This window comes from Triticum urartu, chromosome 3A, assembly GCF_056163025.1.
Source record: "Triticum urartu cultivar PI428250 chromosome 3A, HENAU_Tu73, whole genome shotgun sequence".
Lineage (NCBI taxonomy): Eukaryota > Viridiplantae > Streptophyta > Magnoliopsida > Poales > Poaceae > Triticum > Triticum urartu.
In genome coordinates, this window is record NC_141875.1 from 445467529 (window position 1) to 445483816 (window position 16288).

The 16288-nt window shown below is 44.1% G+C and overlaps 1 protein-coding gene across 1 annotated transcript; it reads right to left on the reverse strand.

Moving 5' to 3' along the window:
• Positions 1–12930: 12930 nt before the first annotated feature.
• Positions 12931–15647, reverse strand: LOC147980014 (uncharacterized). The gene is made up of 3 exons (XM_087516809.1): positions 15558–15647; positions 13085–13951; positions 12931–12977 (listed from the first exon to the last, which is right to left on the reverse strand). Exons 1-3 carry the CDS (start codon positions 15574–15576, stop codon positions 12931–12933), a joined length of 933 nt encoding a protein of 310 aa, XP_087372935.1. The 5' UTR covers positions 15577–15647.
• Between the last annotated feature and the right edge of the window lie 641 nt (positions 15648–16288).

The window sequence follows — 16288 nt, forward strand, 5'->3', positions numbered from 1 at the left end:
TGCCAGTTGCCGATAACTCGGTTACAAAACATGATCATCTCATACAATAAAATTTAGCATCATGTATTGACCATATCACATCACAACATGCCCTGCAAAAACAAGTTAGACGTCCTCTACTTTGTTGTTGCATGTTTTACGTGGCTGCTACGGGCTTAAGCAAGAACCAATCTTACCTACGCATCAAAACCACAACGATAGTTTGTCAAGTTGGTGCTGTTTTAACCTTCGCAAGGACCGGGCGTAGCCACACTCGGTTCAACTAAAGTTGGAGAAACTGTCACCCGCTAGCCACCTTTGTGCAAAGCACGTCGAGAGAACCGGTCTCGCGTAAGCGTACGCGTAATGTCGGTCCGGGCCGCTTTGTCCAACAATACTGCCGCAAAGTATGACATGCTGGTAAGCAGTATGACTTATATCACCCACAACTCACTTGTGTTCTACTCGTGCATATAACATCAACATATAAAACCTAGGCTCGGATGCCACTGTTGGGGAACGTAGTAATTTCAAAAAAATTCCTACGCACACGCAAGATCATGGTGATGCATAGCAACGAGAGGGGAGAGTGTGATCTACGTACCCTTGTAGATCGACAACGGAAGCGTTAGCACAACGTGGTTGATGTAGTCGTACGTCTTCACGATCCGACTGATCCAAGCACCGTTACTCCGGCACCTCCGAGTTCTTGGCACACGTTCAGCTCGATGACGATCCCCGGGCTCCGATCCAGCAAAGCTTCGGGGATGAGTTCCGTCAGCACGACGGCGTGGTGACGATCTTGATGTACTACCGTCGCAAGGCTTCGCCTAAGCACCACTACAATATGACCGAGGTGTAATATCGTGGAGGGGGGCACCGCACACGGCTAAGGAACGATCACAAAGATCAACTTGTGTGTTCTAGGGTGCCCCCTGCCCCCGTATATAAAGGAGCCATGGGGAGGGGGCGGCCGGCCAAGGAGGGGCGCGCCAAGGGGGAGTCCTACTCCCACCGGGAGTAGGACTCCCTTCTTTCCTAGTTGGAGAAGGAGAAGGGGCAAAAGAAGAGGAAGAGGGAAAGGAAAGGGGGGGGGGGGGGCGCCGCCCCCCTTCCCTTGTCCTATTCGGACTAGGAAGGGGAGGGGCGCACGGCCACCTCTAGCCTCCTTTCCTCTTCTCCCTTAAGGCCCATGTAGGCCCAATAACCCCCCGGGGGGTTCCGGTAACCTCCCGGTACTCCGGTAAGATCCCAATTTCACCCAGAACGATTCCGATATCCAAATATAGGCTTCCAATATATCGATTTTTATGTCTCGACCATTTCGAGACTCCTCGTCATGTCCATGGTCACATCCGGGACTCCGAACAAACTTCGGTACATCAAAATGCATAAACTCATAATGAAACTTTCATCATAACGTTAAGCGTGCGGACCCTACGGTTCGAGAACAATGTAGACATGACCGAGACACGTCTCCGGTCAATAACCAATAGCGGAACCTGGATGCTCATATTGGCTCCTACATAGTCTACGAAGATCTTTTATCAGTCAGACCGCATTACAACATACGTTGTTCCCTTTGTCATCGGTATGTTACTTGCCCGAGATTCGATCGTCGGTATCTCAATACCTAGTTCAATCTCGTTACCGGCAAGTCTCTTTACTCGTTCCGTAATACATCATCTCACAACTAACTCATTAGTTGCAATGCTTGCAAGGCTTATGTGATGTGCATTACCGAGAGGGCCCAGAGATACCTCTCCGACAATCGGAGTGACAAATCCTAATCTCGAAATACGCCAACCCAAGATGTACCTTTGGAGACACCTGTAGAGCTCCTTTATAATCACCCAGTTACGTTGTGACGTTTGGTAGCACACGAAGTGTTCCTCCAGTAAACGGGAGTTGCATAATCTCATAGTCATAGGAACATGTATAAGTCATGAAGAAAGCAATAGCAACATACTAAACGATCGGGTGCTAAGCTAATGGAATGGGTCATGTCAATCAGATCATTCACCTAATGATGTGATCCCGTTAATCAAATAACAACTCTTTGTCCATGGTTAGGAAACATAACCATCTTTGATTAACGAGCTAGTCAAGTAGAGGCATACTAGTGACACTCTGTTTGTCTATGTATTCACACATGTATTATGTTTCCGGTTAATACAATTCTAGCATGAATAATAAACATTTATCATGATATAAGGAAATAAATAATAACTTTATTATTGCCTCTAGGGCATATTTCCTTCAGACCCGTGCCGACGGCGACGAGGAGGGGCGGAGGAGGGAGAAGGGCGAGGAGCGGCAGATCTGGGATTCCCCCGGGCGGCCGCGGGGATGGCGCAAGGAGAGGAGAGTGGTGGGACGGGCTTCAGAATCTCGTGGTAGCAAGGCTCATGCTATACGATCAACACCGACAACATCGTGGAAGTACTAACAGACTTGAGACTGACCTTGGGGACCAGCTTGTTCGTGGTCCTGCCTGCTGCCACTGTACTGAGGGGTCTGCACATTGGTATAGTCTGATATTAACCGGTCATGTTCTCGAGGAGAATAGCGAACGGGCATACAACTCAGCTGAGGGAAACTCCATTAGAGCAAGTATAATAAGGTGATGTAAGAGGGCTATAAGGATTTAAATATTATATTGTTGCCAAGTTGGAAAAGAGAGAAGAGATGCGGGTTGTAGGCTTACAGCCGGCTGTAACACGAGCTCTAAGAAGGTATGAGAGAGAGGAAGGTGGGACATATATTAATAAAATAGTACTTTCTTATAGCTAACTATTATACGTGTTGACTATTAGATTGACTATAGATGACGTGACTGTTGGAGTAATTATGCATCTTTGGGATACCATTAGTAGGAACTGATTGCATCTAGATCACCTAAAAAGCATGAACAGAGAAGGTTTAGGGAATCTTTACATGTCACGACAGTGGACATGATCGCCTGCTCGATGCAGGCGTGATGCAGGGGTGATGTAGTCGAGGTAGCAGTCCTCCTCAACGTCCTGATGCCCTTAGGACGCCACCGGCACTGCCCGGGGACAGCAGCAGCGGCTGGAGTAGGTCTTCCCGTCGCTGCAGCGCTCCCCCCGATCGGACGGGGTGAGAGAATATCGGGAGGGGAGTGAAACCGTATGAAAATTGTGATTGCGCAGGCTGCCAACCCTCTCCCGTACCCGCTTTTATGTAGCGCTGGAGACAAGGGACCTAAACCATCAGTTGGTTTGGGTGCCCCCGATCAAGGCGCCTTAGTTGGGAGAAAAAGCCCACGTACGTTGGTGCGTGGGGCCTTTTTCTTTAACGTTATCTTTCCCTTTTTCTGTTAGACTAATAGATCTAACTGGCCTGTTAAGCCGTCAGATCAAAACCCACATTCTCCCCCTTGATCGTTAGGCTTAACTTCATTCGCCCATTCTACATAGGAATGATGTACCAAAGTGAGGTGTTACAACAACTCGAAACGCCATGGAACCTCAACACTTATAGCACACCCGCCTATTTCGAAATGGAAAACATTTTGCTAATTGGGGAGTGGTTCATTTTAATGGTCCTCTTATTCCAGAATCATAAGGCTTCCAGTAGTCCCATGCCGGCAACATGCTCACGAAAAATACTGGGTGGTAAGCCTTTTGTTAGCGGATCCACAAGCATATGCTTCGTTCTTATGTGTTTATCATCAACTGTTTGATCCTGGATTCTATCTTTCACAACACGATACTTTATGTCAATGTGTCTGGCAGCATTACTTGACCTATTGTTTCTCGTATAGAAAACTGCTGGTTCATTATCGCAGTACAGTAAAATTGGTTTAGATATGCTGTCAACCACTTTAAGTCCAGGAATAAAATTCTTTAGCCATACAGCCTGCCCGGTGGCCTCATAACATGCTACAAATTCTGCTTGCATCGTAGATCCAGTAGTTAAGGTTTGTTTGGAGCTTTTCCACGATATAGCTCCTCCCGCGAGTGTGAATATATAACCTGACGTGGATCTCTTACTATCCACACACTCGGCAAAATCAGAGTCCGAATAACCAACAATTTCTAGGTTATCAGTTCTTTTATATGTAAGCATGAAATCCTTAGTTCCTTGCATATAACGCAAGACTTTCTTTGCGGCCTTCCAGTGGTCCGGTCCTGGATTTGATTGGTATCTGCCAAGCATCCCGGTTACAAAACATAAATCTGGGCGTGTACACACTTGAGCATACATGATGCTTCCGACAGCTGAAGCATAAGGAACCGACTTCATCTGATCAGTTTCACATTGGTTCCTCGGACATTGAAATGTCCCAAACTCATTGCCCTTGACTATAGGAGCAGGTGAGTGTGAGCACTTATGCATATTGAATTTTTTCAGTACTCTCTCAAAGTATGCCTTTTGAGATAGTCCTAACATTCCTCTAGACCTATCTCGATGAATCTTGATGCCGAGGACATACGAGGCTTCACCAAGATCTTTCATATCAAGACTGGATGACAGAAAATTCTTGGTCTCATGCAGCATATCCTTATCGCTACATGCCAACAATATGTCATCAACGTATAGGACTAAAAATGTGAACCTACTGCCTTTAAACTTAACGTATATGCAGTTGTCCACAACATTTTCGGTGAAACCAAAAGTTTTGATAATTGTATCAAACTTTAGGTACCACTCTCTTGAAGCTTGCTTCAAGCCATAAATCGATTTCTTTAGACGACATGCCAAATGTTCCTTCCCTTCCACAACAAAGCCTTCTGGCTAAGCCATGTAAACGTTTTCTTTTAAGTCACCATTTAGAAATGCCGTTTTAACATCCATTTGGTGTAGTTCTAGGTCGTAATGAGCTACTAAAGCCATTATAATTCTGAAAGAATCCTTGGTTGACACAGGAGAGAAGGTTTGCTTATAATCAATGCCTTTTCTCTGTGTATACCCTTTTGCCACTAGCCTTGCTTTGAACCGTTCGACATTCCCTTTGGAATCATACTTGGTTTTGTAGACCCACTTGTTGCCTACTTTCTTAGCTCCATCGGGAACTTCTACTAAGTCCCATACATCGTTTGAGCCCATAGATTTCAACTCGTCTTCCATGGCAACCAACCATTTGGACGAATGTTCGCTTTTAATGGCCTCCTTATAAGAGGTTGGATCCTCCACCTTTCCCAGATCATTCATATCCTCAATCATGAAAGTGATATAGTCGTCTGATATGGCTTTCTTCCTCTCACGCCGTGGTCTACCCACAGGAGGAGGTGGTGGTGGTACATCATCATTTTGTGAATCATTATTTTCCTGGTGGTCCTCATTTGTGTCTGGATTTTCATTATTAGTCTCCGGATCACCATTTGACTGAGAAACTGAACCATGAGATTCAGGATCATCAGTTGTCACTGTAGCGACCCGACCCGAATGGATCAAGTCTCTGTGCTTACGTGTCATCCCTGGATCGGTATGCTGACACACACAGTACTCGAAGGATTTATAACAGAGGTAAATCACATGTATAAAGTAATGTAAATACTATTACCTCAATCCATATAGCGGAAGCAACAAGGTTGTGGATTCCCATCAACACCAACGGCAAAGTTGAGTGTAGAAACCGTAACCCTAACGTATCACTTACTCGTCGTAAGAAACCTGCAACATGAGACGTTGCAGCCCAAAACGGGTCAGTACATTGAATGTACTGGCAAATTCACACCATAGAGAAAATGATGAACAATGGCTATCACTATATGCATATATGGCTGGTGGAAAAGCTCTATGGTTATAAGGTTTTTGCGTAAAGCCAATTTTTCCCTACTGCAAAGGAATAAATTTATTTAACTATCATGGTGGTCGTGAAACATTGAGAATGGTTGACAGCATTCTCAATCCCCAATTAAGTAACATCATTAAACCCAACAATATTCATTTAAAGTAACATGATGAGATCAACAGGATAATCCAAGAACTAGATACTCAAGATGTCCATAACCGGGGACACGGCTAATCATGATTAGTTTATACACTCTGCAGAGGTTTGCGCACTTTTCCCCACAAGACTCGATCACCTCCGTTTGGTTTCTCGCACTACATGGTGTTTGAGAAAACGGATGATCGAGACATAGTCTTTCAGAAGCGCTAGCACCTTACATGTGGGGTAGACCGTACCACCTACAACCCCTACATCTGCTAGTCCACCCCGTAAGAGTTCGCACAACTTAGTCAACTATGCCAGAGCCCATAGTAGCATGTGGCTGCACACAGAAGTTTCTAGTCTGAATAATCTTATGATCCCTTTGAGCCTGGGTGGCGGTCCGAAAAAAACAGGCAAGTCCTGATAGACATCAGGTGCCTCAATCCACCCAGATGTGTGTTTAAGTTGCCACCTTAGATAAACCATTAAAATTATCAACTCACATCTGTCATGGATATCACTCACCCAATCCACGTCTACTAGCATAGCATGGCATAATAAGCAAACGTAGAAGTAACTCCCAAAGGTTTCATAATAAACAGGTAATAGGTACTACCTCATCTACTTCCCATCCCACAATTTAATTAGATCCTAAACATGCAATGTGTGGGGATTTGATCTAATGCAATAAAACTGGGTTGTAGAAAAAGGTATGATCAAAGTGTGAACTTGCCTGCAATGTTGATGGAGATGATTCGCACTTAAAACTCTTGATAGATCTACTCGTCACACTCCGGTCAATCTATCGTAAGCAGACAATAGTAACCAGGCACTACCTCCACAGTTGCCCAAAAAGGAAGCCAAGAACCCAAGGAGGCTATATAATCACAAGAAAACCTCGAAACTTGTTAGAAGTAATATGTTTCCGTTGTAATGAAGCAGGGCACTTTGCCAGAGATTGTCCGAAGGAGAAGGAGACTTGTGATAAATAGTTGAGTTTGTAACAGAAGAAATATAGCCGTAGTAGTAAGAACATTTTCCTTTATATTGAGGTGTTGAGTTGAGACTTGTAATGGAAAAGCAAGAGATTGTAATCATTGGAGAATGAATAAAGTAGCATCGTTGGTACTGATATGGATTTTATGAGTTGTTACTCTATGAAGAAGGATTTTGACCATTTTTGAGGATAAGAGAAATATGGTCTATGGAAGGTTTGTGCATCTTAAGGGTGGTAGTACCCTGTAATGGATTTCGGACAAAATGAATACGAGTTGTGTCTCGATATGTGTGATGACCCAAGAGTATGTGGGATGAAGTTGGAGACCGTCAGTTGTTTGGACCCAATGTGATCAAGGAGTCAGAGGAGAATGTTAAGTTGATTCGAGATAGACTGAAGGTAGCTCAGTCCAGGCAGAAGAGTTATGTAGACTCAAAAACTCAAGGAGGTAGTCTATAAGATTGGAGACAGAGCATGTCTTCGCATGTCCCCTATGCGAGGAGTTAAACGGATTGGAGTTAAGGGACAGTTAGCCCCGAGAATTGTAGGACCATACCGAGTTATGGAACGTATGGGAGAAGTGGCCAACAAGTTGGAATTACCCGATGTACTGTCAGGAGTTCAGGATGTGTTTCACGTTTCCCAGTTGAAGAAGTGCCATGCAGAGATGGCCAATATTCCCCTGTAAGGACGCTTGACCGCGGAAAGGATAATGATGTTCCATGAAGTGGAATATGGACTTCACAAGTATAAGTTTTTATCTCGGTATGTGGGATATCCCACGAGGATGAAGAGATAAATTACTATTGGATATAAAGGAGGTATGATGTTGGATCAATGAAAATTCCATGATGAGTCTGAGTAATCATATCTTAGTTTGGTGCCAATAGAAGGAAGGAAGACAATACAATTGGATGGATTTAAGAATACTAGGAAGTTGGAAGTTGGAATAATGATCAGTTGCCCGATGATACGTTCAAGGACTACAAGTGATGAGATGTGCCATAACCCACAGGCCCCAGGACCTGCCAAGTTGCAAGCACACTCTTGCTGAAGGAAAAACCCTGGAAGAGGATATGCCCTTATCGACAGACGATTTTATAGGAGTTTACGCAAAACCTGAGAGTTGTGAAGGAACGATAGATGTTGGTCTGGCTTGCAGAATCAATGGATTATTCCGAACTTGGTTCGTCAATAAGAGAAATTCTGCAATGCTTGTGAGGATGACCGAGTGTTAGAATGCGAGATTCGCTAAACTGTATATAAGGTAATGATTTGGGTGCGGGATGGATTGATCACCATACCGACTTACTCTTATTATTCGCCTTGCTATATGGAATGGTAAATCTTAGTGACTTACCTATAGTAGAGAGACGACGATATTAAACCTTGTTAAACCTTAGAATGGTATAGGTATTTTTCCCTTGTACACGGCAGCTTTTTGCCAACCGTAGGTTGTACGGTGAGGATCAACCCAGACCCATTTCCTGCAGGAGAAACCATAAATGGTTGACCACCATGAGATATCGATAGTTGTTTAGTAATGGCGCCAGACCCATCAGCTAAGAAGACCAAATCTCGGAATAACCTTACCAGGATGAAAGTACAAAAGAATTGAGGAAAAAGGTTATGCCGTTACCGGAAGAGCTTAGAGGAGAAATTTTCTCAAGGATTTGAGAAGACCGACACTGTTAACAATATGGATGAAGTATATGAGTTTCGATGGAACAGTAACCATGATTCTAAGGGTGGTAGCACCCCAGACCCCGTGAGATGATCGATGGATTTTGAGAAGACCCCCAAACCCTAACCTTTTCTTGCTAGCCTCTCCGAATCTCGAGGACGAGATTCCTTTTAAGGGTGGTAGGTTTGTAACATCCCAAATTTTCAATTTGGAATGTTATACATTAGATCATCATGCATATCCTATTTTCTTGCATTTTGGTCGATCCTAGAAATTTCACGCAACTCAAGGACCTTCGGAGAGAGTTGGAGATTTCGTTATTTTCATATTTGAGAGTTTTCTCGAATTTGAAAAGAGGATCATTTGATTTATTTATTTCATCTTCAATAATTTTTCCGTTATCAAAAATATAAGAGAGGGAATAATATGACTTTCCCAAAATATAGGAAAAATGAAGATTTAATAAATAGATCAAATTTCGTTTTCGGGTGTTTGTTTGTTTTTCTTTGGATAGGGAAAAATGCGCGTTTTCGAAAATTGCATTTTAGGTCCGGAGAAAAGTTCATTTTGTTCGGCTCATTTTTAGGAGTCGGGGAAAATTTACTTTAGAATTTTTGGAGTTCGTTTAGTTTTCTTTTTCTTTGTTTTTCTGCGCGCGGATTTTTTTTTTTAAAAAAGGGAGCCAGGCCAGCCGCCGCCCCAGCTCCCTGTGCGCTAGCGCCAGGAGCCTCGCTCGCCGAGTCCCAGCGGGACTCCAGGAGCCGGCCGCCCCTCCCTTGCCCCTTGGCCAAGTCTTTAGCCCCCCTCTTTCCTTTGTTCCGTTTTCCTTTTTTTTCTTCTAGGACTCTTTTTCCTACTCTATTTCTTGTCCCCTACCCCAAGTCTCCTCTCCCCTCACCAATATAAATATCCCCACACCCCCCCTCTCCTCACACCAAAAACCCAAACCCCCTCTCCTCCCCATGCCGCGCCCCACCCCGCGCCCCACCCCGCGCCCCTCACCCGCCGCCGCCCCTATAGCGCTGCCGCCGCCGCCCTAGCACGCCGCCGTCGCCACCGTTCGCCCCGCCTCGCCGTAGGTAGCCCCGCGCCTCTCTTTTTCTTCCCCGCGGTTCGGTTCTTTTAAAAGAAACCGTTCCGGTTTTCTTTTCCGGTTTTTCTCTCCGATTCTTCGTTTCGGTTTCTTTTCCGAAACCCTAGATCGGTTTTCCGTTTTCTTTGTTTCGGTTTCTTTTCCGAAACCCTAGATCGGTTTTCCGTTTTCTTCGTTTCGGTTTCTTTTCCAAAAACCCTAGATCGGTTTTCGTTCTTCTTTCGGACCGTTTGTCTCAACGAACATGATCACCGATTATTCCCGGTTAACGACGCCCGTTCGTTTAACCATTCGTCTCTTTCTTTTCGTCGGATTTATTCCGCGATCGCGATCTCAGATCCGATCTTCGTTCTAGTTTATCTTCTCGCCCGTTTATCGGAATCAGGTGATTCAAGCGCCTGGAGTTTTGTTTCGAAACCGCCGTTCCGTCTAACCAACTTAAACAAGTTTTTGCCCCGGTAAAATTTGACCTAGTTTCAACTTGCTAGAACCGAGTTGTTTTCTTCCGCCGTTTGTTTTCCGTTTCTTTGTTCGGTTCGTTCTTTCTTTGCAACCGGAGTTCTTAAGTTGAACTATCTAGTTCGTTCTCTCATTCGAGTTTTAATTGTGCACTAGATGAGTACTTATTGTGTGGTTACTATTGTCTTCTTACGATAGATTGACCGGAGTGTGACGAGTAGATCTATCAAGAGTTTTAAGTGCGAATCATCTCCATCAACATTGCAGGCAAGTTCACACTTTGATCATACCTTTTTCTACAACCCAGTTTTATTGCATTAGATCAAATCCCCACACATTGCATGTTTAGGGTCTAATTAAATTGTGGGATGGGAAGTAGATGAGGTAGTACCTATTACCTGTTTATTATGAAACCTTTGGGAGTTACTTCTATGTTTGCTTATTATGCCATGCTATGCTAGTAGACGTGGATTGGGTGAGTGATATCCATGACAGATGTGAGTTGATAATTTTAATGGTTTATCTAAGGTGGCAACTTAAACACACATCTGGGTGGATTGGGGCACCTGATGTCTATCAGGACTTGCCTGTTTTTTTTCGGACCGCCACCCAGGCTCAAAGGGATCATAAGATTATTCAGACTAGAAACTTCCGTGTGCAGCCACATGCTACTATGGGCTCTGGCATAGTTGACTAAGTTGTGTGAAATCTTACTGGGTGGACTAGCAGATGTAGGGGTTGTAGGTGGTACAGTCTACCCCACATGTAAGGTGCTAGCGCTTCTGAAAGACTATGTCTCGATCATCCGTTTTCTCAAACACCATGTAGTGCGAGAAACCAAACGTAGGCGATCGAGTCTTGTGGGGAAAAGTGCGCAAACCTCTGCAGAGTGTATAAACTAATCATGATTAGCCGTGTCCCCGGTTATGGACATCTTGAGTATCTAGTTCTTGGATTATCCTGTTGATCTCATCACGTTACTTTAAATGAATATTGTTGGGTTTAATGATGTTACTTAATTGGGATTGAGAATGCTGTCAACCATTCTCAATGTTTCACGACCACCATGATAGTTAAATAAATTTATTCCTTTGCAGTAGGGAAAAATTGGCTTTACGCAAAAACCTTATAACCATAGAGCTTTTCCACCAGCCATATATGCATATAGTGATAGCCATTGTTCATCATTTTCTCTATGGTGTGAATTTGCCAGTACATTCAATGTACTGACCCGTTTCGGGCTGCAACGTCTCATGTTGCAGGTTTCTTACGACGAGTAAGTGATACGTTAGGGTTACGGTTTCTACACTCAACTTTGCCGTTGGTGTTGATGGGAATCCACAACCTTGTTGCTTCCGCTATATGGATTGAGGTAATAGTATTTACGTTACTTTATACATGTGATTTACCTCTGTTATAAATCCTTCGAGTACTGTGTGTGTCAGCATACCGATCCAGGGATGACACGTAAGCACAGAGACTTGATCCATTCGGGTCGGGTCGCTACAGTCACATTTCTTCGTATTGGAAAAACAATCTCTTGGATAATCGGGGATGGTGCACAAACCCGCTTCTCCTCAAGATCGATCTCCCTTAACTTAGTGACCTTATTATCCTCAAAAAATGCCGCTTGTCTAGTCTCCACAAACTTGGTGGTATGACTTGGACAATAAAAATGATATCCCTTTCCCCTATGAGGGTATCCAACGAAGAAACAACTAACAGTTTTTGGATCCAATTTCTTAAGTTGTGGATTGAAAACTTTAGCTTCAGCAGGGCAACCCCACATCGTAAGTAATTCAAGCTCGGTTTCTTTCCTGCCCACATCTCGTAAGGTGTGTTCGGTGCTGACTTAGTTGGAGCAAGATTTAGTATGTGTGCAGCTGTCTTTAATGCCTCTATCCAAAGGCTTACTGGTAAACTAGAGTGATTAAGCATGCTTCGCACCATATCCATAAGGGTGCGGTTGCGACGCTCGGCCACACCATTTTGTTGTGGTTCAGCAGGCATTGAGTATTGAGCAATGATTCCATTTTCAGATAAGAACTTGGCAAAAGGTCCAGGAATCTGCCCATAAGGAGCATGCCTACCATAATACTCTCCCCCGCGATCAGACCGTACAACTTTGATTTTCGCGTTCAGTTGATTTTCAACCTCCGCTTTATAGACTTTGAATTTCTCCAAAGCTTCCGATCGGTCACGTATGGGATAAATATATCCATAGCGGGAAAAGTCGTCTATGAATGTAATGAATGAATCAAAACCATCTACAGACTTAACATTAAGGGGTCCACATATGTCGGTGTGAATTAATTCTAAAACCCTTGTGGCTCTTACTGCTCCTTTCTTAATTGTTTTTGTGAATTTTCCTTTAATGCAGTCGACACATTTGTCTGCATATGAGAAGTCTAATGGGAGGAGTATTTCATTTTTAACTAAGCATTCCGTTCTCCCCCCTCGAAATGTGGCCCAAACGACAATGCCACAATTTCGAAGAATTACTAACTCCTTTCCATTTCTTCTCAACATTAATTTCATCACTCACATGCATAATTGAATCATTATTAAGAGATAACATGTATAGTTGGCCTCGTCTAACACCGATGCCTACATTCTTATTACATTTGATCAAAGCAAATTGTTTCTTGCCAAAATGGCACTCATACATATCATCATCTAAACGAGAAACTGAAATCAAATTCCTACTTAAGGTAGGCACATAAATAACATTATTCAATCTAAGAGTGTGGCCAGTGTGTAGCTCCAACGTGAGAGATCCCACAGCTTCAACATCGGTCTCAACTCCGTTCGCAACGTTAAGCTTTCTTGTTCCTCCTCTTATAGTTTGGATCGTATCGAATCCCTGCATAGAGTTAGCAATGTGAGTGGTTTCCCCTGAATCAATCCACCGTGACTTTATAGAAAAATCGACATAAAAAGATTCATCTACAAAAGTAATTTCATGAATACCTCTTTTGTTCATCCATTTTAGAAAGCCTGGGCAGTCCCTTTGATAGTGTCCCTCCTCTTTGCAGAAGTTACAAGCATTTTCTCCAGTAGTGGAGCTGCTAGGAGCAGAAGAAGAACTGCCGGCTTCTTTACCCTTGAATGCCTTAGGGTTGAATGGCTTAGTGCCTTCTTTCTTGACTTGCTTTTTCTGAGGCTTGGGAAAACCTTGCCCATCATGCTTTCTCTTGTTAGAGCCAACATGAAAAACATGGTCTTTCTTCTGCCTCATGATCCTCTCTTCCTCCTGGACGATCCTTGCGGTCATCTCAGAGAGTGGCCATTTTTCCTTTAGAGAGTTATAGTTGACCTTAAATTGTTCAAACTCTTCTGGAAGAGACTCAAGAATAATTATGACAAGAAGGGCTTCACTTAAAGAACACTCCAAAGCCTTAAGTTTGGTGTAAGCATTTACCACCCTCAATATGTGTTGCCTAACGTTTCCGTCAATAGTGTATTTCTGAAGAAGTTTAGCAAAAAGCTCATGAGCATACACTTTGTCGGAGCCTTTAAATTGCTCATCCATTTCAGTGAGGAATTCTTTAGCAGTGTCTTTCTTAGGGAGTGCTTCAGAAATGTCCGGTGATATTGTCGCTTTCATGATGAGAAGCGCAATATGGTTGAACTTGTTCCACTTTTCCATCTTATCATCATAGTCTTTCTTTAGTTCTGCATACCCTGTAACACCTGCCACAGGTGCCACAGGTTTTTCTTCCCTCAAGGCATAGTCAAACTCATTACAACCTAAACATAATTCGACTTGGGACTTCCAACGAGGGAAGTTACTCCCCTTAAGTGGTTCGATCGTGTCGGACCGAAATGGAGCGGAAGCTGAAATCATCATAAAAATTCACAAGTAAACTTGCATGATTATAAATTTACGTTGGTAAATAAACAAACATGCCAAGTATTTAATTTCAACTCCATGTCAAAACACCGTTGGGCAGAAAAAATATGGAATTAAAATATCATAGGGGATGACTCATAATAATAAAACAACGTTGGTCCGAATTAAAATTAGAGTCATTTCATTCCGAACTTAAACATCAACATAAAAGAAAATATCATTATTTTTGATGTCTAAAAATTCATCATGCAAAACACATAATAAATCCTGAATAAAATATCTCGTTGGTTCAATTTTACCCAGAATAATAATGTGTTCATTTTAGTTTTAGGCATTTTCTATTTTAAACGGTGCAAAAACATAATAAGTATTAACTTAAACGCACTGAAAAAAAAACAGAAAAACGCGAGAGTGATTTTGGCCCAATACGGCTGTCCGAAATGCAGCTCAGTCCAGTAGCATTTTTTTGGACTGAAACTACCTGGGCTGAAGCCCGCGGCCGGATATGGCCCGTTAAACACCCGCCGGCCCAACAGGGAGCCACGCGATGCTCTCAGTCGTCGGATCGAGCCGACGGCTCGGATCGCCCCGCGACTGAGCAAAAACAGTGGCGCAGTCAAAAAGCCTAGACCATTTCCTCCCCTCCTCCCCGAGTCTCACTCTCTGGCAGAGCGACGGCGGCCCAAAAGGTGCGCCGGCCATGGCGGCGCGGCGGCGGCGCTCGCCGGAGGAGCGTGTAGCAGGATGAATCCTGCGCGCTCCCCCGTCGAACGTGGCCCCGACGTCCGTGCTCATGGCGCATCAAGGGAGGAGGGACGCCGGCCACCGCGACATGAGGGGCGACGGCGACGAGCTCGTCCATTCGAGTGGCGGCGGTGGCGGCTAGTCAATGTTCCGCGCGTCGCTCCGGTGGGAGGCGACGGCGTCGCGGCGTCTCCGCCCTCGCACCACGATGGACGCTGTGCGGGCCCCGAAGGGAAAGGCGGCTACGCGGCGCATTAGGTGAGCCTATGCCTCATTCTTCTCCAATTCGTGTTCATCAGTGCTTATTTTGGATTAAAAGCAGCTCTGGTTGCAGAATGAGTGTACTTTCGAATTGGGGATAAAAATTAGGGTTCTTGATGTGGAGATTCTACTGTTTGTATACTGTTTAGACCTCTGCCTTCTAATTTGCTTAGTGCATATGGAAACAGAACTTAAGCATGTTCAATTTTAATCAACTTAACATGAAGGTGAGCATGAGATATTAACTGAGATTAATTAAAATTGATGAACATAGGTGGCAGTAATGATCCGTAGCAAAATTAGGGTATCACATAATTATTTGCACACGACAATTGGCATGAACATCAAACAATAGCATGAGCATGGGGCTAAAACTTTCAATCTTGATCATAAAACCCTAAACCTGACTTGATCTAAACTTCATGTTGATCTACAGATCAATGATATAGGGACCTATTGCAATCAAAATTGGCGACTGATACCATTGTTGGAGTAATTATGCATCTCTGGGATACTATTAGTAGGAACTGATTGCATCTAGATCACCTAAAAAGCATGAACAGAGAAGGTTTAGGGAATCTTTACATGTCACGGCAGTGGACATGATCGCCTGCTCGATGCAGGCGTGATGCAGGGGTGATGTAATCGAGGTAGCAGTCCTCCTCAACGTCCTGATGCCCTCAGGACGCCACCGGCACTGCCCGGGGACAGCAGCGGCGGCTGGAGTAGGTCTTCCCGTCGCTGCAGCGCTCCCCCCGATCGGATGGGGTGAGAGAATATCGGAAGGGGAGTGAAACCGTATGAAAATTGTGATTGCGCAGGCTGCCAACCCTCTCCCGTACCCGCTTTTATGTAGCGCTGGCGACAGGGGACCTAAACCATCAGTTGGTTTGGGTGCCCCTGATCAAGGCGCCTTAGTTGGGAGAAAAAGCTCACATACGTTGGTGCGTGGGGCCTTTTTCTTTAACGTTATCTTTTCCTTTTTTTCCTGTTATATTACTAGATCTAACTGGCATGTTAAGCCGTCAGATCAAAACCAACAATAACAACTTGCTATAGCTAGCAACTGGCTATATCATTAACCATGCTCTTACTCCAACGTGGTTCACCAAACTATCCTCAAATGTCCAGACAGTTTTCATCATCCAACATGGGGCACCAAGTTTGTTCAGACATCCGAAATCCCACAAATCAAAATCAAACCGGAAAGCTTTGCTAGTGTCCGGACATAGGCGACGTACGCATCCGACTGTGCATTCCCACCTAGAACCCTTGTTGCTCGTTCCTCCCCCGAACCCTTCACCCGCATTCATGTC

Bases quoted from the DNA above. Each gene is read 5' to 3' on its own strand.
- LOC147980014 (XM_087516809.1), bottom strand. The intron at 12,978-13,084 runs GTATTCATGAAA...AACTCTATGCAG, and splicing joins AAAATGGATGAACAAAAGAG to GGATTCGATACGATCCAAAC.